Genomic DNA, 24,063 nt, shown 5'->3' with positions numbered 1-24,063 from the left:
GCATCTCTTCAGGCTTAAATTAATTTTGATGGAAGAGAAATGATGACATAGTCTTTCTCCACCTTAGTCTCAGAGGGTTGGATGTTTGTTTTCATTTCAGTATTAAGTAGGAGTCACTGGTGGATTAACTATCTAGGACGCTCTTTTGAGAAGGAGGCTTCTAGACTGGTAATGCCAGAAAATGCTTATTAAAGAAAATGAGAAACTGAAGGAGTGAACATCGTGAAACTGCTAATTGCTTCTGCGGCTTCTTTGCAGGCTGGCCCCATGCATTTCCTGTGTATAATTGCAATCTTCACTGCAGCTCCCTTGCAGAGAGCCTCGAAGTCCTGATAAATGTGGGTCTGTCTTTAAAACAAAGCAAAAAGACGGTGTACTTTGTCAGACAAGACAGTTATATTTCAGTTAAAGACAGCAATTGCCTTATCTGTTTCACTTTGCTATAATAAACCTGGTTGACCATTCTATACCAGATGCAGAGCTGGCCAATACAGGCTGGTATTAAACTGAAGACCCTCCTGAGATGAAATGCTGGTAGTGGACTACTTGTCAGGACTCCGTCAGCTGTGAAGAATGTGGTAATTTGGGAGGATCTTCATTTAATACATGCAAGCTCTTGTTTTGTGTTGGTAGGATGGCAATGTGTGAGCTTCCATGAGGTATTGAGATTGAAGGTTTATAACCGATCTCAGAGAGATGCTATGGCTTCCCTAACTCCCAGGTTTTAAAACACAAAGATTGGTTTTATTTTGAATCTTTTTTCTAAACTGAAAACTAGGAGTGCAAGAAGGCTGGAACTGACCAGCATCAAGAGCAAACTGTAACCTAGAGGAATGAGGTGGGTTTTTACAGTATCTGAAGAAATGAGATTTAAATGCAAGTTTTTCTGTGAGGTGGGGTGAAAAACAACTTAATCTGTGAGGGTGAGGTGGGGTGAAAAACAAGTTAATCCAAGGCCTGTGGGAGGGAGGGATAAGGTGTGCCTGAATGGCAGCTGCTTATCTAAAGGGAAAAGGAATACATTACAGGCAGAAGTGGCAAGTGCTGCCTCTTACTTAATGTTTTCTATTAGAGCTCCTGCTTTTGGTTGCTTTGACTTGCCGAGATAATGGTCTCCAAATGTCCTTTGCCTTATGGCTGGCCTTTAAGTTCTGGCAAAACCAATGCACCCATTTTGGTGAAGAGGAAGCCAAGAAGTATTGCCCCATCCAAAACTACAGAGCTTGGTCAGGTCCATCCTTAAATGGCATTGCAGTATCTGCGGGATGGTTCTGCTTCATCAGACCTGCCTTTTTCTCTTCCCATGGAAAGCCATTGGCACCTGACTGCTCTAAGCCTTCTAATTTCCATTTTTCTGTGCTTTGTAAAAATAACTCACCTGTTAAAATCTCCCTGGCCTCACTGGTGAGGCTGGAGGAGCCCCGCTGCTTGGTGGGTACAGATCTAGAGGCTTGAGCCATCTGGCCTGGAAGAAGGTTACTGGGTTGGGAGCCAGGAAATGTAGAGTTTAAGCCATGGGACTTCCCATGTCAGCCCTGTGTATCTTATATTCCCCACTGAGAGCTGTTACGTAGCTGTTGGCCAGTGTTACCGCACGCTTCTGGCTCTCTTCCTTCCACCCCGCAGCACATGCCACCATCATAATACAGAGAGCCAGCAGCTACCAAAGGGGACACCTGTCAAGAGGCTGGGTTGTCCTCCTGGAGATGCTTTTCAGCGTGAACGTATGATGTTTGCGTGCCTGGCCGTGGCTTCTGTTTCTCTCCAAATGCAGGAGCAGATTGTGCTTCTCCCCCTCTCCGCAAGTCAGTGTCAGTGTGCGTTTGGCTGATCCAGCCTTGTAGTGTTATGGTTCAGGGGAGCTACTTCGTTTCTGGTTTTATTAAAGTCTTAGCAAACAGTATTAAAGATCCTGTGAGATTCTTCTATGTAGTTCCGAAATGCTAGACTGAATTTTACTCAATGCTGCTGTCTTAAATTACTTTATTCTATACCTGTTCTACATAAGGCATCCCCAGTTTCTCCTTGTGTCGGGCAGATGTTGAATAAAGCCCTGAGAAGGCTCAGCAGTTAAGTTGTTTACGGTTCAGGACTCTGTTTTAGGACCTGCGAGACCCGAAGCTGTTCCCAGTTGTACCTCGAGCTTACAGAGTTACATCAATGCATGTGTATGAGCCATGTGGCCAGACAGACTGGGCTCTTCCCAAGGTGGTCACTTGTCTTTGCAGCCCGATGTTCTTCAGTTGTAGCTTTCTGTGCTTAACAAATGCCTTTCCTCTTCCACTCTTTCAGTGAAGCAGGGCTGCTCTGAAACCCACAGCCTAAGAGCTGCGAAGTCAGCTGCGAAGAGCTGGAAAGCTGGGAAGAGAGCTGACCCAGCTGGCTGTGGTTCAGCTCCATGGTAACTTGTTTTCTTTCACCTAGTAACAGTCTGCTGTCAAACACATCCTAGAAACCACAAAATCACTATAGAAAAACCTTGACCACTCCTATAACGCATGCAAGCAGTGTTAAGTGTAGGATACAAGGGGTAAGTGCAACACTTGCCCGGTGCAGAACTTGGCAATGACCATGGTCTCTGTTTTTCTGAATCCCAAATAGTGGTGCTGCTTGCAGAGGGGCTTGTGGCTGAACTGGGTATGAATGTGTGCGGCAGCCTTTGGGAAAATACTGCCAGAAATCTGAAGTGTCCTCAGCACCCGGGGTGCCTTCAGGAGTTTGGGGATGACCAGTTCTGCCTGCACAGCACTTTGGGAGCCTACGTGCTCTTCTGGATTTTGCTGTTTGTTCTTTTGCATCTTTAGTTTGGACACGTACCTGTACAGAGTCTGGAGCAGAGCTTGCTCCCAAATGAGTAAATAAATGGACATAGCTGTACGTGGTTGATAGAAGTAATAAATGCCTGGCTCAGCCTCCAAGTGAAAATCCTCCAGGCTGGGTTGGAGAAGCTGTTTTACTGACCTAGCTTTTGAGCAAGCTGCAGATCTGTGCCAGAAAGAGCCTGTCCTTCAGCTTGTGGTTACCTGTATCGGAGGCAGCTCTCCATGATCATCAGTGTAATGCAACTGAAACGTCCTTGTAGCTCAGCATAAGCACCAGGTTGTCTCTTCCTGCCATCTACCTGTGTCTCACCTGTTTGTATTTCCTACTAAGAGCTCTAGAAGTGTTTTTAAAAATTTCTTTATTTTTTAGGTAACTTATTTTCAGCTGATAGCTGAGTCAGTAGCTGCCATGCTACAGCCAGGATCCCAGGGAGAGAAGAGATTACTTGCTGAAACTTTTGAGTTACAATTTTTGGCAGCACACTTCATCTTTTGAGCTTGTTCTGCCATGTCTTGTTTTGTTCCATCTGTTCAGGTGCCTTTGTTAGAGCTAAGCAGGAGCATCCGACTGGAACGCTCTAGTGACAGAGAGCAGAAGCGGCCTTAACAAAGCTGGTGGGAAAAGAACATGTTGTGAGCAATAATTTAAATTTATTCTTAACCTACAGCCCCCCACGCCTTGCGGCAGTAGCTTTTGCCCTAGAGGTCCTTCCTCAGTCTCACAACACAGGTACATGGTCTGTCTAGAGCTGCTGCTGCTGCAGGGGACGCTTGCTTACACAGCCCCAATGGAGGAGAGGAGGACTGAAGGCTTGGTACCCCTCCTGGGTACCAGCCCCCTCAATCTGGGGGAGAGAGGAGGTGTTGGCATGTCCAGAGAGGGATAGGATCCATCTGGAGGAAAGGATTTGCAGTAGCTGGGATGGATTAAGCAGAGTTTGCTCCTAAAGAGCTGGCTAGCCTGCAGTGCAGCTTGCTGTAGGGTTTGGATGGGTTATGCAAAATCTGTGTTGCCTGTGCAGGAAAAGGGTGCAGGCAGCGCGGGTGGCAGGGTGCTGTGATGAGGGCAGAGGACACACTGATGGGAAGCAGCAAAACACCAGCCAGACCTGGCTTTCTGCCACATGTGAGTCGGGGTAGTTAATTTTGAATGAGGCCAAGAAATCTCTGATAGCTTGGTGCCTAACAAGCTCAGATGAGACATGCATGCAGCCTGGAGAGCTTGAATTTCTAGTTGTTACGGCAGCAAAAGCTTCGGTTTATTTAGAAGTAGATCTCTCAGACAAAGATGTATCACGGGTCTGCTTTTCCTATCATGTCTTTTTAAGTTTATGTTTTTAGTGGGACCTGGTCAACTTGAAAACTACGTCTGAATTGCGTAGAGGGCATGCTCTTTGAGGGGCTGTATCACAAACCCATGCTTTAAAAACAGGTCCAGAAATTCAACCTGATGCTTTTGCCTTGACATCTGTTTTTGAAACAGGTAGAAGTTACAGACGTCCCTCACCTCCTCTCCCACCCAGACCCTGTGCTCAGCATTGCGATGCAAATCTCTACATACATGTGCGTGTTGCAGTGTTGTCAGCAGTGTGCATAGCAACCTGGAAGTGTTTTGTGAAGGAGAGTTTACTCAACCTGATGTGAGCAGCCTAGCAAAAGGACTTTATATCCAGTGACGCATGTTGTATGCGACCCCGTTCTGAAATCCCCTTTCAAGTCTTCAGTGTTTAAGCACCCTCGGAAAATCTCTGTCAAGCGACATTAGCAAGAGCGGAATTAAATCTTAGAGGATTTAGCCGAGCAGCTTTGGCTACGGAGTAAATCAGGAAATACCCCACTCATTAAAAATCCAGGTGCATCTTCAGGATGACTTGTGAAGGGTGGCCTGCAGACAGAACAACTGTTTTCCCTTTGGAGATTGCTGTTGGTTGGGATGCTAAGCTCCCACAGTTTTAAAACTGTGGTAACTTCTGTATATCCTGGTATTGTGGTGGGTGGTTATTGTGAAACTTCAGGTAGATTTCTTTATGTGGGCTTCAACACATCTTTTAGAAGGTCAGAAAATGGAAAATTCGGGGAGGTGGATATCTTTCTTGAGTTGCGTTCTTCTATTTTAATATAATTCAGTCTGAGAATAATTCTTGATGGTGAATGGGCGAGGGGAGTAAACTCTCTGTCAAGTAACATCTATAGGAAGACACTCTTAAATGGTGGAAGCGATAAACAATCTGACTCATCCCTCCTGGATCAGAGGTGCCGACTTTGTTTAGCCACAGAACCCTCTGTGAGAAAGGGCTGAGAGATAAAATAGGGGGGATAGTTTGTCACTGTCTCATATAGCTTGCAGTCCGGCGCTCTTTGTATCTGCTGTGCTGTTCCTACAAGCAGCTTGAATGATTTCTTTGACTTGCCCGTGCTCTCCCAAGACAGGTGAGATCCTTTGGAGGGATACCCAAAGAAGCAATATTGTAAAGGGAACCAAGCTGATGTTGTGCAAGGGCATCCTCCTGCTCTCTAGTTAAAGGGGTTTTGCACTCTCAGTAACAATATCTTGTGCTATTTATCAGCTTAAGAAGTTTGGGGATTGGCTACTTTTGAAGTCACCCTTTTTCCAGCCACCAATTCCTTGTCCCATGCCTGGTACCAGCCTTGCAGGCATCCTCGCAGAGACAGCAAGTTGCAAAGGGAGCTTGCAAAGGTCGGATGGTGAAGAGCCTCCAGCAGCGCTAATCCCTACCTAGCCGGGAGGTGCTGAGGTCTGACGTTAAGCCTCATGCAGCTAAAGCACTGAGCCATGCCACACTGCAAACTTTGTGTATTTGGGGCAGAATAACTGCTCTGGCTCTGGCAAGCAGTGTGTAACCTCAGATTAGTCAGCTTGCGCTTCTCCCTCTTTATTAGTGGCACTTGGAGAATAGCGTAACGGAGGATGCAGCTGAGCAACCTTTCCATGCACAGAGGTAGGACACTGCATGTGTTAAAAGTGCTGAATCCTGCTTCTAGGCAGGAGCCTGCAGGCAGGGGGATAGTGATGTTCAGAAAACAAAGGAGGGAAGTGAATTCTGGACCAAGCCTTCGCAAAGCTGTCTTGAACTGCTCTGACCTGGGGTTGGGAAACAGCTCTCTGGGACCTTGTGGCAGCTGAAAACTCCATCTGAACACACAAAAAGAGTCTCAAGGGCTGCCTGGGGTCATGCGCTACATTCAGGTCCCTGATGTTTTTGCAACGCAACTAGAAAGGCAACAGGAGGTTTTCTGTCTTCTCGCTGCTGAACTACAGCTCTCCCAGCAGCCAGGAGATGCTCCACTGAGCTGTGTCAGTGGGTTGGGACCCACTAGTAGGGGATGCGAAGCTTATCCTACCCCTTGAGCAAAGGTAAGGGAGCAACTCGGTGTTGCTTTAGCTCTTCTAGATAATTGTGAGGAATGTGACTTCAAAGTCCTTCAGCCTTTCATGGCCTCGCTCTAAATTGGCGTCGTGGTTTTAATGTGGTGCCACTGTGCCTGGATGTCGTCACAGGCACAGAGAGCTGGCTCTGTCCTGGAGAGGTTATACTTCCTGCTGCGATGTTTGCTGTCTCTAATTAATCCTAATCAAGCTTTGCTGTGAATTCTGGTAGACAGTTTGGGACTCGAAGGTTGTAATAAAGAGAGAAGCCAGAGGCTAGGAAGAGGCTGGCGTCCCTAACGCCACTGCCGGGGTGCCTGACCTTGGGAGCATCTCACCTTTCTGCCTCCGCTGCCCACATGGGCAGCGTGCTCGGCTGCTCTGGACGTGCTGGGGAGCGTGCGGTGTTCTGCTCCGCAATCCTCCTGTGACTGGCGGTGTGGAAGGGAGCAGGAACACTGTGTTCAGATAAGCCTGCACCTTTCCAATCTAGCAGATGTTCGCCTGAACATCCCACTGGATTGCATAATTACAGAGTTGAACGTGGAGCCGAATGGCTGCAGCCTTTTCCGCTACTGGGTGTCAGCTATTGTGTGCTCCTCTTGATGAGATTCTTGTTTTGCTTTTTTGTCGGCTGTGTCACACGGTTCAGGCTAGGCGCTCCGAAATTGTCCTTTTTTCTACACGCAGCTGATCCGAGACAAGAAAACAAATCAGTTCTTTTTAAATTTCATTTCCCTGGTCTTGTCCTGCTCGTTCCTCACTGTAATTGGGCTTCTGCGCTGTAAGTGCTTTTCTGGTGAGTTGTCAAGGAAACGTTTTAGCATGGTATGTCCTGGCTCAGCAGTGTGGCTCCCTGAGGAGGGCTGCACCCAGGATGCGGTCCCGCACCTGCAGCTGAGGGAGGAATGTGTTAACTCCCCGCCTTCATCTTCAGCTTCTGCCCTGCCTCCTGAGCTGGGATAAATAGATTTCTTTCTGAGGCAGAAAGAGTTTCTGCATAAAAAGAAAAATAAAATAAGCTGATAGGTGCTTTTACTGCAGAATCATCCCTTTGTGGCAGTCACTTGCAGTTCTGATGCTCCATAAGCTGGACGCTTTGCTTTGAGCGGCCCTAGCTGGGCTGTATAATACAGGGTTTAAACTGCTTGATCCCTGGGGTAGTGCTGGCAAGAGAGCAGCGAGGGCACTTCTGGGGTTTGGGGTTCAAAACCCTCAAGCAGATACCTGGAGGGGGTGGCTGGGGCAGGACTGGGTGTAGGGCTCACTGCTGGCTTGGGGCAGGCTGGGGGGCTTCCTGCCGCCCGCCTGTCTCAGGTTAATTGAAGAGCTCCTAGGTAGAAACTGCCTGGGGTGGTAAGGAGGGAGCGAGCTGTGTTACTGCTGTCGAGTAGGTATCACAGCAGTGCCCCGAGGGCCCGTCCTACCTAGCCGGTACATTAAGCTCTTTCCTTAATTTGTACAAGCCATGCCGTTCCTTTCCCTAACGAGTTTATGCTCAAACAAGACAAAGGCCGTGGGAAAAGAGTGCAGCACATAGAGCTGGTGCAGCAGAGCATGGTTTGCAAGTGTCGTCTTCCCTCCACAAAGTGGAGGTGGTTCCTGTGTGCTTGAAACAGCAAAACGAGGCACGGAGCTGGTGTGGGCGGCGAGCGGGAGCAGAGGACAGAGAGGAGAGCAGGGCAGCCAAGGTGGGATTAAACGGGATTACTTATCTCTGGCTGCTCCTGGTAGTCCAGTTTGAACACTGCCTGGTGCTGCCAGCATTTCCATCTGTCTGCAAATAACTGCTGGACTTTTGGATGGTGACTAAACTGTCCTGAGGAACATGGAGCTACCTGCACTGCAGGTGCATTGAAGCAGGGTCTCTCCTCCCCCTTGCCGTGCTCGCTCGTAGGGATGGAGCGAGCCTTGCTGGAGCACTGGGCTGGATGGGGCTAACTGGTGGAGAGAGGGAGTTTGGGCGGTGTTCAACCAGCATGAGTTTTGTGTAGATGATCCCAAAAATCATTCATTCGGTCAGCAAGTGCTCCAGGGAAAAACAGATACATTTTGGTATCAAAGCTATATGTAGATTATATATAACACGCAGGATTTATCTCAGATTGCTTTATTTCCTTATTATTTCTACAAGCTCTCCAATGGCAGAAGCAGCTCTCCGTGCCCAGGGTGCAGAGCAGTTGGCTACAGCTCTTTCTGCCAAGAGATACTGCATTTAAGGGGGAAAAAAACCCAAACTTTTTATGCAGTATTGTGGCTTACTTGATGTTTCTCATCATAATCAAATTGTGTTGGTTTATGGGAAGAAGATGTGTTTAATGATCAGAAGTAGGTCATCCTGGATGACTGGGAAGGGCAGGTTGTAAACAGCCGTCTTCTCCAGGAGGTTGCTAAGAGTCCGGCTTCTGCTCCTTGTTGTGTCTCCTCCTCTCTAATGACTGCCCTGGGCTGCCTGATCCTGTGTGCTGCTTGCTGGGAGCTGAAGCCACACATTTCGAGTGTGAGAAGAAATTCAGAGGTTGCTTTCTGCCTTTCCCTTTTGATATGGCCTGATGCTCGTGCCGGCTCCTCGGGAAGCCCCGGCTGGCTGCCTGTGCTGGTTCCGATGCTGCTTCTCAGCTGAGACACGTTTTCTGGCATCTTCTCTGAATTGCCTTCCCCCACACCCCCTTAATTTTAATTTCTTTTTATCAGCAGTCCCTTGCGGGAAGTAACAGCTGTCTGTTTTGATGGATGCATTTCATTTCCAGCCTTTCTCTCTGTATTTCGACTGCAACACATCTGTCTGCTACATGTGTATAGCCTTTAACTTTCACAGCTTGTGTCTTAGCACTCTGTTTCTTAGTGCTTTTGCACATAATGCATTGACCAGACGGGGCTGCGTTTAGAGTGGTCTGATCAAACAATAAATTGTAGCATCCTGGTTGCAGTCTTCACCTCCTCTTATTGTCTAAATGGTTGCTCAGGTGTGTCACGTTGTCTTGTTCTCGATGGAATAAGTGTAAAATTAGATCCAGACCTCCTTCGGTGTGTGTATGACTTGTCAGAATTTCAGAGCTTTCTAGCAGGTTACGCTGGGTTAGTATTAAATGTCAATTTTGCAAAGGCTGCTGTCAGCTCAGTAGTTTAAAAACAAAGAACAAATAAAAAACCCCAACAACAACAAACGTAAACTGCTGGTCCAGCGCTTTTGGAGAACTGTATTTTGAAAACTAGCCATGTTTGATTGCAATTGCTAGTGCCCTGACTGAGAGTGAGTGGCAAATTGCAAGTCTCTAGTATGTTGTGTTTTTGGAGGGGTCATGTTGGTACAGCCTTCACCTGAAGAGCTTATGTGGTGTTTATATTCTAATGTATTTTTAGTTGCAGTCACATTGTATATCTCCTTGTAAACACTTTATTAAAGTGAAGCTTTTATTAAAGGTGCAGCATCATCTCTGACTGGAGAAAGGAGTCCAGATAAATCTACCAGTTATTGAAATTTGCTTTGACTTCTCTAGAGCATCCTAAAGCATCAAATATTTATAATTTATAAATATATGTGTGTATACATCTGTCTTACAAAGAAGGCTTCTTTATTAGATCTTAAACAAGGCTTCTGCTGGATGTTTGTAAACTTCCTTAAGAAATTCCTTTTCAGTGGATAGAAGCCTCTTATGGCTCTTTCTGGGTTTATAACAAAGGGGTTTTGCTAGTCAACTTGACTTAGCTAATTTTGAGAGATCTGAGTGACTTTTTTTTTTCCCTTGATTAGTTTTAAAATTTATTCTCTGAAACTTGAAATCAAAATTAAACTTGAAACCTGTGTTTTTAACTTAAACTCATTCTAAGTTGTGGACAGCAAGGCAGTATTTTCTGGTTTTCATGAAGTTTGCTTTTAAGCCCAAAGATTTGATTTTTTTTTTTTTTTAACTTCTTAACTTCTGACATCACTTGCATTTCTTTAATGACAGCATCTAGAGAGGCAGTGGGCTGGAGAAGCTGAGGGAGCTGCTCTGATCCCAACCCCACACCATTTTGTGAGTTCAGATGCGCCAGTGAGGCTGGCTAATGAACCTGGTAAAGATGAGGGTTTCCTTTGTGAGTGGGAGCCTTCCTGCCGGCCTGTGTTATGCTTTGCTTACTGGGAGCAAGCAATCAAGCATGTGTAAATGGGGGTGAGGGGCCTAAAAAGGTCTGAACACAAATTTGTTGATGCAATATATCACATAAGAGGAGAAATGGGTTATCTCATGTTGTGTAGGTTTACGCTCCGCTGGTGTGGTAGAGCTAAAACTCGAGAGTCATTTTCTATGTCAGACAGTAAATGTGCAGAGTGTTTCCAGGAGTAAATTCATCCCTGTCCTGTGAGGTATCAGCATTGTGGCAGGGATGGACAAGCTGGATGTGGCTGTGAATAGGGAGGCATATGAAAAAAATAGATGTTAAATCAGAGATGAGAATTGCTGAATCCTACAACCGAAGCGTTAATTTCTGAGGCTCCGGAGGAGCTCAAGCGTTGGGATAGGGTCGACTCAAAGCTGTGCGCAGATGAGAAGAGGAACTGAAGGCAGCAGGTCAAGCGTGCATGAAATGTACTACCAAACCCTGGCACGAGCTGGAGGCAGGGCAGAAAGCTGGGGTTTCATCCCGGGGTTCCCCTTCCAGAGCCGCTCCTCATGTTTCTGAATACACCCTCGCTAAGCTGCACCAAATCGGATAAGAATCATTTCAATTAGCTTGTTAAGTGTTGAAACTTCCCATAGCAGAGCTCCTGTTCCCCACAAACCCAAGTGCTGTCTCTCGTGGCTGTATAACCCCTGAAGCTGGAGTTAAATCAGTTTTTGCAAGGCCATCTGTCAGCTTGTTTGAGATGAGCACAGCCGAGTGCTGTGCACTGAGTAGCCAGTGGAAGATTTTTTTCATTTTCTGCCTAGACAAGTTGATTTTATAAAGCCGATTTTTTTGGCGGGGGGGGGGGGAGTGGGGGTTGGGAGGGAGGTTTTGTTGGTGATGCTCTTGTTCACCTGAGGCATCGTTTCTCCTGGAGATCTGCGGTTCCTCGCCTCTTGTACCTTTCCTTCGTGCGGGCAGTTGGTGTTGATTCCACGTTTGGTACGTGTACAGCAGCAGACACTTAAAAGCTGGGAATGAAAGCGGCTTGTGGTAATTATCACAAAATTAAAGATAATCTCCTGCTCTGGAATTGTGACAAAGTGCAGAAAAGAGATTAGTGCAGGAGAGCGGTCGCGGCCGTGGCAGGGAGAGCGTAGTCTCCCTGGCCCCCGGGGCCCTCTTGGCCACGTTGTGTTCCCAGCCATTTCCAGTGTTCGACCTGGAGCAGCGTTTACCCCTTTGGGTTCCTCTGTGGTCTTGAGTTGCTGCTCCAGCTCGTGCCCTGAACGTTCGTTAGCCAAATGCTTACTTAGTGCCGTATTTCCTGCTCCCCTGGCCATTGCAGGGCTTTCTGTTGAATGATCATAAAATTGTGTTGTCTTAGGCTAAAGAATCTGATTTTTCAGTGCGAAAACTGATGTGGAGTTTGGGCTAGCGGTGGTCCTCTGAGCTGCGTGCTGGTGCAGTCCCAAAGAGCTGGAGGGAGTGACAGGGTTTCACATCACCCATCATGTGCAGCGCCCGCCCGTGTAGGTGACAGCCCCGTGGCTGAGGGGTGTGCAACCCAGGTGGGTGATGGAGGGGAGCTGCTCTGCGCCGGTGAGGGGTTCCCGCTCCGCTCGCCTCCAGTCCACCTGCTTGAGATGGGATTGTGTGATGCAGCTCGCGCAGAGGGAGCAGGACTTCAGACCTTTGCTGCAGTCCCGTGATTCTGTTCCTGATGCAGAACTTGGGCACTAGAGAGCACAATTTAAAAGCAGTGTAGGTATCCCTCTTGGATCAGAGGACTTACGCACCGGCAGGCAGTTGTGTAATCCACCCATTGCCCTCAAGTGGGGAAAAGTTGAGGGCTTGGAAGAGCCTTTCTTCTTCACAGCCAAAACTCTCAAGCTCTGCTCAATGTTCTCTTGCGAAATTAAGCCCTTTCTAAAGGATTGTGGGTTGCTTAATAACCTGTGCTTGTAGGAACTCTTCAGACAAGAGCAGGGAGCGGCAGACCCATACCTGGAAACAGATGGCCTTAAATCTATCACTTGGGTTTGTGTTCTTTGCTGGTGGGCTTCCCTCCTAATAACTGGGCTTTGCATGCAGAGGTGGTTGGGGGAGGTTGGGGAGCTGCCTTGGCAGGGGATGTTGTGCTGCTGGGATGGGGTGGGGAGGTCGTCTTAAGCAGCTCTTGATCCTTGTTCATGGTGGCTCTCCAGAGTCAGCTTGGCTGGAGCTTGTGGTCCCACGCACGAGGTTCTCAGCAGGTCAGCGAACACCTCTTGGGGCCGGCGGCAGAGGAGCCAGTTCTCATTGTTGCCTAAAAATAAGAAGCTCCTTGCAAACTTGGGCTGGTGCTAGGAAATGGAAAGATGGCCTCATGTTAGAGGAGGGTTTGGGCCCGTGTCTCCAACTCTGATTATATATCTAAAAGCTTTCGGCAAAATCCTAATTTCTCACAGTTCACTCTAATGGAGTAATGGTGGCTTCTCCCAAAGGCAGTGGTAGAGATAAATGATGCATTCATTTTTGTGATATATTTGGACATCGGATTCTATAAATAGATTCAATTATCAATATAGTTTGTCAAGTGCCTTCTGAGTGGCTAGAAAGCAGCTTCATAAGTGTCTCTCTGGGCTTCTGTATGTAACCGACTCTTCAGTGTAGTGTGGACCTATTACTTACGGTGCAGCAGGGATTTACAAGAACTCTCTTTACTGAAGCCTCTAGGAAACTTTATTGCTAGGAAAAATTGTGCATCTTTGTGCTTCTGAATATGAAATTGTTTGGGTCACCCCTATAACTTCAGACTCCTGCACTAGTGAAACTGAAAACTGAGCAAAACCAGCTGCTTTAAAGGCTTTCCAGCTTGCTTGAAAGAGCAAAGCATTAGGCTATTTTCTCTTTTTTGTTGTTGTTTTTTTCTGATGTCTCTACTTTTACTGATGCTCTTACCTTTTCTCCTCAGGTCTGGCACCGAAGAAGGCAGCCATCACCGAGGTGAGATGTATAAAGCTGGCCTTTAAAATTCTGTGTTGAGAAATGAGAACACAGAGCTCTAGAAGACACTTCTGCCTGACTGTTTTGAGCAAAGCTGGATTTCAAAAGACATTTAAGATTACTGAAAATTTGATATCTGTTATTTGGGAAAAAGAAAATTAGTGGCAGGTCTCTGGATGTGAAGGGATTATGCTCACTACATGGCCAATTTTAGCTGCGTGATCCATGATGTCTGTAAGTAAGTGGCTGAGGGCATCACTTCCACACCAGAACCTGAAGGTGATAAATGGAGAATCCATGTATTGGGCATCTCCAGGGCTCTGTGTTGGGTCTCACCCACTCCTGGGAGCAAGTCAAGGAGGCTGTAATTTGTGAAGCCATAAAACAGGGGAACATCTCGAGGGACTGATCCTCTCTCACACAATCCAGGTTGCAGGTTGCTGAATCACTGTTACCTTCTGGAGCAAAACTCTTCACAGTTGGCAGCAGGGAATCTAGTAGGAGGATCTGTGCCTGAAAGCTGTTCCCTGAAGCCCACACTCTTGGTTTAGGGCATCATGTTCATGTTTTTGTTTGATCTAATTTTCTGACAAGCCCCTTTACATTACTCACCTGGGATGATGAGCATTTTATACACGAATAGCAAAATCTTCCCATAAAACTGCCAGGAATGACACTTGATTGTTTCTTCCCTCCCTCCCTCCCTCCCCAGAAACATGCATAGAAGGAAGCTCAACTTCTGTGAAATTTGATTGTTTTGTTCAATGCACAAATAGCCCCACTTTGTCTTGCCCTGGAAACACAGTCACAGGTAGAGCAAGACACTGTGGAAGAGACTTTTGTTACTGCATTTCATGTGATGGCAATCTCTGAACCAATACCTGTGTCTGTTAATCACTTTGAGAGGATGATGATGAGCCATGTGGTGAGGCAGGACGATACAGCTCAAGCTTGCGTGTAATAGGATCCAGCTTGTTCGTTAGAAGCTGCAGGGAAAGGATAAGCTGTACTGATAATCACGACTGCTTGGAGAAGGAGTACTTGGAAGCAAGCCTGGCTGTACTAAATGTTTAAAACGGAGTAGGAAATAAGACTTTTGAAAGTGAAATCAGACTGCCCCTTAATACCAGAAGTACAAGCAGTTTGACCAGAAATAGCTGCAAGCTCTTGATTAAAAGCTAAAACACAAAGAACTTCTGTAGTCTGAACAAAATTATACATTGTCTGCTGTAGACATCAGTTCTGAGAGATGGGTCTGTGTGGCACTTGAGAGGGAGAGATATAATATTGTCACTTGGGAAATGACCTTGGATCTCTCTGCATGCTGCTTAAAGGAACATCCAAAGCCTGGCTGTTCTTTCATGTAACAAACCCCTAAATGTCGCTGGTGGCTCACCAGCAGTTTTAGCTGTCTGCTGGGCTCTGCAATCTGTTGGGGTGGCAGGAGAGCTGGGGAGTAGGTGAAATGTTGCCCTGTGGCAGAGTATAGAGGCCCTATAAGTGGGGTTGCGAAAGGAGCTGTATTGAACTTCCAAAACATCGGCTCGTTAAAGGGTGCAGCCACCATCTGCTCCCTCCTGGACTGGTGGAAAAAAAGGCCCAGGCAGATTCAGAGGTAGAAGAGGAGGAGAATGGGACAGGAGTAGGTTTGTTCTCACTCTGAAGTGCTGGCAGTCCTATAGTGTTTCTGTAAAGTCTTTGCAAAACTTCGGGAAGAGCTGCTATTGCAGTTTACCCTGTGTGGGCTTGTCCTTTGAATTGTAAACAAATGAGATCTCGCTTAAATGGATTATCTCCATGTGAATGCAGGAGTGGGGCTGTGTTTTCCCTGTTACCTGTTTCTGATTTCTCCAGCGAAGCATGAGGTATTGGTATGACACCTGAGGGCATGGGATTTTTAAGAACAAACTTCTCTTGCTGTTTGATTTAATACACCACTATTTTAAATCAATGAGAAACCGCAGTCAAGCAATGGGGGAATCTTGGCAGCTGGGAAGCAAGCAGATCTTTCCTGAGCTCAGCATCTTTGCTCAGAGCTCTGCCCAGTTAGTACTGAGGGTGTCAGATGGAGTGGTTGGGTATTCTAACTCTTCTTGGCTTGAGGGATGGATGTAGAATTCAAACAGCCTTGTTTAAAGCTTGCCAGCACCAATTACACCTGTTTGCACTCTGCAGATTTTTCTCCAGTGGTAGAGAGCAATCCCTCTGTCCTTTACAACTGTGATAGTGTGGTTGCGCTGGCGCTGCTCTGCTTGTTCTTGTCTGCCAGGTCAGCTTCTGTTCTGGGCTTTAGCCGTGCTCTTTCATTGCAGGGACCATCGCTACCGGGACAGCCTGGCCAAGGAAAGAAGATAGGTCATCGAGGCGTTGATGCTTCTGGTGAAACCACCTACAAAAAGGTTTGGTTTTGTGGAGTGGAGAGTGAGAGCTATGTGTAGGTAGCAGGCTGAGAAGAGAAGTTGGGGCCCAATAGCTACCAATCTGATTTAGATTTTATGCAGCACCCTTGTACTGCATAATCTTGTAAATGGCAAACCTGGAAGCCATAATCCATCTCTTCAGCAGCTGGTTGAACTTGTTTGGCAGTTTGTAGTGTCCGAGATGACCGCACAGAAGTCATAGACATGACTGTATTGTAATATAGGGGATGTTATTGTGATAATCTGCTGTGAAATGCTCACTGACTGCTCTTTTTCTGCCAGACCACCTCATCCACTCTGAAGGGGGCCATCCAGCTAGGGATTGGTTATACTGTTGGCAATCTGAGCTCCAAGCCAGAGAGAGATGTCCTGATGCAGGACTTCTATGTCGTGGAGAGCATTTTTTTCCCAAGGTAAAGAAGACAGGGGAAACAAAATGAATGGACGAGTTATTTCTTTTCTTTTCCTCTCACTGATTTTTCAAGAGAGCTTCCATCTGTCTTTAGTTGGATGCTCTGAATGTTTTAAATGTGCATCCATTACATACAAACATAACAGTGGAAAGTGTTAGATTCTGCAGTACGCTGGCTTGCAAGAAAATACAATGTAAGATGCAGTACTATATGCTTCAGTTTGTTAGCTTCCTATGTGCTTTTCTTTCTACCTGTCTAGAATTTCTTCCATGAAATTATACCGTGTTTGAGATGGAAGAAACTCATTCTGGGAGCTCTTTAACTCTGTGAATAAACAAAGCTCAGAAAAGCTTATATTATCTGTGTAAATATATTCTGCTTGGCAAGTGGTTGTTCCTTGCATTCTTTTGAAACAGGTTTTGGCAGATAATTTAAAGCCTATTTTCCTGTTGTCCTGCCACAGAAGACAGACATTTTTTGTTGTTGTTGTTGTTCCTAAGATGTCTTTTTGCAAGGCTCAATTTATCTTAAATATACAGTAGCCTTGATGTAACTGTGCATATCTGGTGAACGGTAATACAGAGGCCCTGCTCACGTAATGTCTGTTCTGTGCAGCGAAGGAAGTAATCTCACCCCAGCTCACCATTATGCTGACTTCAGGTTCAAGACCTACGCACCAGTGGCTTTTCGGTACTTCCGAGAACTCTTTGGGATTCGTCCAGATGATTACTTGGTATGGATATATTTTTGGATTTCTCTGTCTTTCCTCCTTTATTTGAGATGGTCTAGAGTAATGCAAGAAATTTGTCCCTAAATCAAGGCTGTCAGCAATTCTTGCCTAAAAGGTACAGAAAAGAGTTGAGGAATTTTTCTGATCCCAGCAAGAAATGGGAAGAGGCTGTGGATTTTGGGACTCTGTTCGGTGTTGGAGGAGATCCAGTGATGGTCCCAGCAAGACCAGCACCACTCAGCCCAAGTCTTTCTTTGCTAAGAGGTAGCTGCTAGCTTACACTGGAGGGAAAGGAAGTAATCTGCCTACAGAGTGTGCCGTGTAAGCTATGCAATGGGGTTCCCTCTCTGTTGCTTGTGGTGACAATAACTTACTGTGTTTACAAGCAAAAGGAGTTGTGGTTCTGCTGGGTGCAACCCTGTAATGTCCCCTGGGGCTCTGAGGACAAAGATGGGAGTTTTTCCTTGTGTACTCACTCAAGAGCTATGTGAGTGTAGTTATTTTAATCATCTTACAAAGACAGAATAAAATACAGCTTGTTCTTGTGCTCAGAAAGCTCCTCAGAGCTGGAAAGGCTGTTTTTAAAATACCTAGTAGTATAAGCTGTCAGGGCTTGGAGTACACTGGGGTCAAATTTGGTCTCTTGCATGTATGTGACATCCTGCTCTTTAGAAAGGGACATTTGTTGAACCGGGGAAGGGAACACCACATCCAAATAAGGGCAAGCCTTCCCCCTTTTTTAATAGCCCTTTTTTTCCGACTTCAGCTGTAGACGGGGGTAATCGTAGCTGAACACCTACCAGTAGAAACAAATCTGAGCCATTGCATGGTTTGACAGTAACAGTGGTCCCCATCTGTGCCATCCAAGATAATGCTGGCTGATTTGATGATTGGTTCAAAACTTGGTTGAGGCAAAGAGCCTGCCTCAATTGCAAAGGTCACGGCTCTGATTTGTTGCTTCTGTTTCCCCTGATTCTCTCTTGCCTGCCACAGCAGCAAACGCTTTTAATTATGCATGAGATAATTAACTTGATAAAGTCTTGGATCATTAATCTGTGCAGGGCTGAAAGCTGTTTTCAGTATGTAATGATGAGCGTTTAATTTATTGCTCTGATTATGTCCCTTACATACCCTACCTCCCCCTCCCCATCTTACCTCTTGCTGTGGCAGCTCTGACGTGATACTGCCCTGAACCCACTCGACCTACGCAGTTACCTTGGGGTTGGTACCTAGTTGCAAAGTGCACGTGCGTGTTTGCACTTTGTTCTTTTTTTTTCTTTTTCCTGCTGCTAGGCATGTCCTCATTTGAGGACCTGCTGTTTGCATACTGATGTCTAGAAATGTCCTCCCAGTTCACTTCCTGATGCAGTACCCCTCGCTGTGCTTACACAGCGCTGATCCCTCTTCTTGTTTGGACACCTGGTCTAATACTTTTCATGTGTTTCTAGCGGGATTGAGGGGGCGAGATGTAGCTGTAAAAATCCTCTGTAACAGGGGAGCACAAGGCCAGAGGAGGCTGCTGAGAACAGCCAGTGCATTGTGTTCCCTCCAGCACGGTGATACATGGTACCTTGAGCTGACTGTCTTGTCTCTTAAAATCCTGTCTTTCCGTCTGCGCTTGCAGTAATGTGCTGAAAGAAGCCTAAATGTGATACGTGCACAACGGGAAAAGATAAGATGTCATTATGAAGCCTGGATATTACTGAAAGCAGATGATTAGCTTGATTCTGAGCAGTTGGGATGCTCTGAACTGTAATCTCGGTCTCTAATTGTCAATTCTCCATCAGCTTTGCTGCTTAGACCTAACCTATAATGAAAATAGTTCTCACTTAAGCTTTGCTACCCCTTAATCTCACAGGGAGACAGCGTGCTGAGGAAAGCCTTCAAGGGCATAGAACTCAATGTGCAATGAGTGAGGGCTAAACACATCTCTTTTTTTTTTTTTTTTTTTTTTTTCTTTCTTTCCTTCCTAGTATTCATTATGTAATGAGCCTCTGATAGAGCTGTCGAACCCTGGTGCCAGCGGCTCCCTCTTCTATGTCACTAGCGACGATGAATTCATCATAAAAACTGTGATGCACAAGGAAGCTGAATTCCTACAGAAGCTCCTTCCTGGCTACTACATGGTGTGTATCACCCAGCACCTTGGACCTGACTTGGCTTTGTCGTGGCAGCTTTTCTGTCCAAAGCATCGCACAGGGCATGTCTTCCACCCGGGTTTCTTGTGGCCTGCCCACGCTGTGCCAGGGACAATGTTAGCAGTGTGTCACAAAGCCAGTCCCAGAAGCACAAATCCTGCCATTTATTTGCAAACTCTGTGGGTAAACTTGAGGCAGATAATTGTGCCATAGCTTGTAGACATGTTCTGGCCTGAAAATGGCTTCCCAGGTGTGTGTTTCACTAGTTCATTCTTCTTTGCTTGGCACCATGCATCTGCCTCAGCCTGGCTTTGAGGATGGCTGTTGACTGCAATAACACAACCACCTTGGTTTTGTGGGGAAACCACTGCTGTCCCTGGATATCTCCCACGTCTGCTCTTTAACAGAGTTACTCTGAAGGCAGTTGCTGGTTGTCCTGGCTCCTGTTGGCTGCAGTACCAAGCTAAAGACTCCCAAAGTCTTTAGCCAGCTTTGCACATCCACTCTGCTGCAGATAGTTGTTGCCTAAATCTCAGGGCTAGCAAGGCAATATATTGAGACCCAGAGGACTTGCATGTGGTGACAAGTAGTAAATCAGAACCAAACCTGATGTTTTGGCATGTAACCCAGGAGCTGTCTCCCTGCATAACTGGTGAAGGGTCCAGCCCTACAGATGAGGGCACTTAAGTTCAGTTAGAACCACCCAGGGATTTGTTTGCCATGGAGATGGTGAGGAGAAGGTGATGCCAAGCGATGTTAATGCTGCCCCATCTGCATGCATGTTGCAGTGGATTTATGTGATCATAAGCTGTTTTTACGGAAATACTTGCCTTGCTCAATATTTACTGGGGAAAATTTGTCAAAGTGAGACAGGGTCTTGGGTGTTTGTATATAACTGACAGCCAGTCACTTGCTTTTGCAAGTGGCAGTCAAGTTCCTGGACAGGATGAGCTTTCTTGGAAAGCGTTGCCTATTGCCTAATATACATAGTAAATCAGGTGGAGGGTTTTGAATGGGAATGAAGTTGCACTGTTGTCCTGAATTCTGCAGTTGTCCTGTCTAGCAATCAGTGTAACGAATTAAACTGAACTTACCTGTCTGGTGCAGGGTTATGTGCTACTTGTTGTAGCATTCCAATGTTTGTGGGTTACTGTGGTGCTAATACACGATCTTTCTGCTGTTCTTGGGAAACCCGTCTGGTGTAAAAGAAGTCAGTGGAAAGGAAGCAGAGTGGTTTCATCCTGAGTTACTTTAAAGCTGGGCAAGTGCTGTTTGCATTCAGTCTTGTCTGCTTCTATTGCTTTTAGATTGCACCACGTTGAACAGCGCACTCATAAAGAGGGCTCACTCGTGTGCCCAGTTAGGTGAGACGAGGAGGGGCATGAAATTTTAATACAGTCGTGCTTCTACCGTCTGTCAGAGAATCTGTCAGGTCTGTCCTTTCTTCTGTAGCGTGCAGAGATGTTCTGTTTCCTTCCCAAACTTTCCCAAAGCTGAACAAGCAAATCATGCCTGTCATGTCATTCCTAATAATACCACTGCCTAAAAAAAGGACATGATAGCAGAGCAGGATATCCGTGCCCTCTGGCCAACTGCGTTTTATAAAGCAACTCTGCAGAAGGAGAAGAAAATTTATGTTGTTTTGTTTAAATACCCTGTCCCTGGTTTATTCTGGGCTAGAGAACGGCTCTTGATTTCTGACACTTCTGAAGAGATGAAGATAGCTGTTATTTTTAAACTTGAAGTTCCCACTTATTGTGTTTATTTCTCTTCCAGTTTGGTTTCCCTTTTTTAGCTGCTGTTGATGGGGAAAGCGGGGAATTTCCGGACTTGGTTATTTGCCCAGAGAGTGCTGAACGTCTCATTCCCTGTATTCAAGGCATAGTGGTATTTTCAGGTCCTAAAACCACTGAAATGCAAGAGTTTGTCAAATGCGTACAGTAAGCTCTCATGTAAAGTTCAGAAAATCTCTAGGTGAAGAACCCCTAGTCTGACTGCTCCAAGATCTGTTAACATGCTTTGTGTTGAACAGAGCAGGAGTCTTCTGCCAAAATGACCTTTCCCCATGCTTTTTTTCCAACCCTGCTGCAGAATCTGAACCAGAACCCACGGACGCTGCTGCCGAAGTTTTATGGACTGTACTGTGTGCAATCAGGGGGCAAAAACATCCGCGTCGTCGTGATGAACAACATTCTGCCTCGTGTGGTGAAAATGCACCTGAAGTTTGACCTGAAAGGCTCAACCTATAAACGCCGGGCATCCAAGAAGGAAAAAGAAAAGTCCAGCCCTACGTACAAGGATCTAGACTTCATACAAGACATGCCTGAGGGCCTGATGTTGGATGCAGACACCTTCAGTGCATTGGTGAAAACGTTGCAACGAGACTGTCTGGTAAGGAGCGGGGCAGCTTGGGGAGCAGGTTAATGAATTCCTGTGGCTCTCGAGCATGAGGAAGAGCAAATGACTGAGAACCTTGCTAATCTGCTAACCCCAAAGCAGGATAAATCCCTTCTACTGCCCTTTTTCCCTGAAAGCAAAGCAGTGGAGCTGGATCTCATGACAGCCTCTGAGGCCTAAGGCTGCGTTCCTTTGCCTGGTGCATCAAACTGTGGCAGCCTGCTCCACTTGTAGCTGGGCTGTTGGGACTAAATACATTTTTCCTATACAGTGTGCAGCAGATACATGGTACAACAATGTTATTTGCAAGCCTTCAGCCCTTTGGGTTGATTATGGGATGGCCAAACTCTATGCAATCAAGTCCAGAGATGACTATTGGGTCAGAAACATTCAAGCTCTGGCAAAGGAGTTGTTAGTGGGAATGTGGACGGGCTATTCCATGCTTTGGGATCTGTACTGTATTTGAGCTGCTGGCCTGATATTTTGTCTTTGTTCTTAAACTCTGTACTAACCTGTAGGTGTTGGAAAGTTTTAAAATCATGGACTACAGCCTGCTGCTTGGGGTTCATAACATAGACCAGCAAGAACGGGAGCGGCAGTCTGAGGGAGCCCACAGCACGTCGGATGAGAAGCGTCCTGTGGGGCAGAAGGCACTTTACTCCACGGCCATGGAGTCCATCCAGGGTGGGGCTGCCCGGGGGGAGTCCATAGACACAGATGACACGTAGGTGAAAACCTGGTTCGCTTGCGCTGCTGAGAGGGGTGGAGGTGGAGGCTGGAGTAGTAAATGCCTCATGAGGCCCACACGAACTGTTAGAGTGAGCATCTCTCCTGGGGCTTACAGTACTGCTGCCGGTAAAGCGGTGTGGTGTGAAAGGGGGAAGCTGTGGTGGGAAATACTTCTGTAAGACTCCAGCCTCACAGTGATCTCTCTTCTTAGGCCAGTCTGTAGGTTGTCAGCTCCTGTAACAGCCTCTCAACATCCACCCATGCTCTGGGGAGGAGAAACTAGCTCAGTTCTAGCTCAGCATCCAAATACTGTGGTGGAAGGCAGGATCAGCCTGTCCCTAGGAGCTTGGAGTTTTGTTCTCCATCACTCCATCTTTGGAATCCTTGACTGTACCCCGAGGCCATCCCAGTGTGCTTAGCAAACAGCAATGTAGCCAAGTGCTGCAGTAACTGGTGCAGTTGTGGTTTGGGAGGGTTGCCCAAAACCTGTGCTGTGCCCGATCTGTGGCTCTTGGGCTGCAGGCAGGTGGCTCTTGTGTCTGTCTCTCTGGCTCTGTGGACCAAGCTTGCTACCAAATGGTGGAGTTTGCTGTTTGTTGCTATCTGAAACCAGCTTCTCCAGTTTTGATGGAGGATCAGTCACAGTGGAGCTGGGATAATACATTGGTGTTTCCAGTCTTTCAAGTAGCATCATTAATTGCAGTGGCCTGCCTGATACCTGCATGCTTTTGTAATGTGCTGGTGCTAGTGGTTGCTGCACCTTTGGTAGGACTGATAGTAGTGTGGATGGGACTGGAAATACCCTTGTCCTTAAAGGTTTGCTGCCCTAATAGGCAGACAGTTCACGCTGACCTGATAAATAATCTGATCCCCAGAATAAAATGTCCTGTAGCTGAGAAAAAACCATGTGGTGCTTTCTGGCCCAGGCAGAGCTGTTGCCATGCGACACGGGTCCTGTCTGGATAGTTGGTGTTTGGCAATCCAGGCAGGCAGTAACCCTGGGGACACCTTGTGTGAGATGGCCTGGGTCAGTACGTGACTTTCCATGGTTGTGCACATAGTGACTTTGCAGGTTTTGCATTGTGTCTGACCACCACATCAGAGCCCTCTTTTCAGTGCTGCCATCCGCCCTTCTGCAGGTCTCGGGGGTATTACAGCCTCTCTTTTTGGGGTTGCACTTGCTGAGGTTTTGTTTTACCTGCAGGATGGGAGGAATCCCAGCAGTGAATGGCAAAGGAGAGCGTCTCCTGCTACATGTAGGAATAATAGATATCCTTCAATCGTACAGGTAGGTAACTTTGCAGTTGTCTGTCCTTTAAGTGTGTTAACATCTATTTTAATACTAAATGAAAGCAGGAAGATTTTCCTGTCCTGAAGAGTTTGATAATGAGTAGGCAGGCTGCCTAAAGCAGTCTGTCGATGCATGTCGGGAGCTGTGGATTTTTATCCTGTCCTTAGAACAGCTGGTGACACAGAGCCATTTTTCTAAGATATAATGAATTGCTCAAAGAAGTTTCCTGTCTCTGTGCCTAGGATGGGTAGCATATCTCCAGGGATGGAAGGCGATTTTCTGCCCCTCTTCCAGCCCAGCTCCTCCTTCCCTGTAGGGTTCCCAGGCAGTCCTGACCTGACTGCAGAGATGCCGGTGTGCTCAGCTGACCTTTCTTGGGTGGAGGAAAGCTACACTCTGGAAGAAGAAGGAATTGTTAGCAGCTCAGTGATATCTCCTGTGTGGGGTATGAAAGGTGGCTTAGATATAGAGTACGTGCCTGAATCTGTCTCTTTTTCTCTCCACTTCTCCCCTGGAATTAGGTTCATCAAGAAGCTAGAACATACCTGGAAGGCCCTTGTCCACGATGGGGTGAGTGCCTGTACAGAGGCAGGAATTGTCCAGGCGTCGGCAGGATTACCTGCCTTGGCTTCGTTTATGCTAGTTGGTGCCGATT

General features: G+C 46.7%; 1 protein-coding gene across 11 annotated transcripts in view; it reads left to right on the top strand.

Annotated features, from left to right (window-relative positions):
- Positions 1–24,063, top strand: part of PIP5K1C (phosphatidylinositol-4-phosphate 5-kinase type 1 gamma) — a 50,649-nt gene that overhangs the window by 11,477 nt on the left and 15,109 nt on the right. For all 11 annotated transcript variants that reach the window (XM_030032184.2, XM_030032188.2, XM_041128153.1 and 8 more), the window contains exons 2-10: positions 13,259–13,290; positions 15,603–15,689; positions 15,993–16,123; positions 16,739–16,856; positions 18,827–18,979; positions 21,083–21,382; positions 21,907–22,112; positions 23,322–23,405; positions 23,930–23,978. In XM_030032184.2, the coding sequence (XP_029888044.1) occupies positions 13,259–13,290; positions 15,603–15,689; positions 15,993–16,123; positions 16,739–16,856; positions 18,827–18,979; positions 21,083–21,382; positions 21,907–22,112; positions 23,322–23,405; positions 23,930–23,978 (1,160 nt within the window). The remainder of the gene's footprint in view (positions 1–13,258; positions 13,291–15,602; positions 15,690–15,992; positions 16,124–16,738; positions 16,857–18,826; positions 18,980–21,082; positions 21,383–21,906; positions 22,113–23,321; positions 23,406–23,929; positions 23,979–24,063) is intronic.

This window comes from Aquila chrysaetos, chromosome 12 (genome assembly GCF_900496995.4).
Source record: "Aquila chrysaetos chrysaetos chromosome 12, bAquChr1.4, whole genome shotgun sequence".
NCBI classification, from domain to species: domain Eukaryota; kingdom Metazoa; phylum Chordata; class Aves; order Accipitriformes; family Accipitridae; genus Aquila; species Aquila chrysaetos.
The sequence above is the reverse complement of the archived record's forward strand: the minus strand, read 5'-3'. Positions and strand labels throughout refer to the sequence as shown.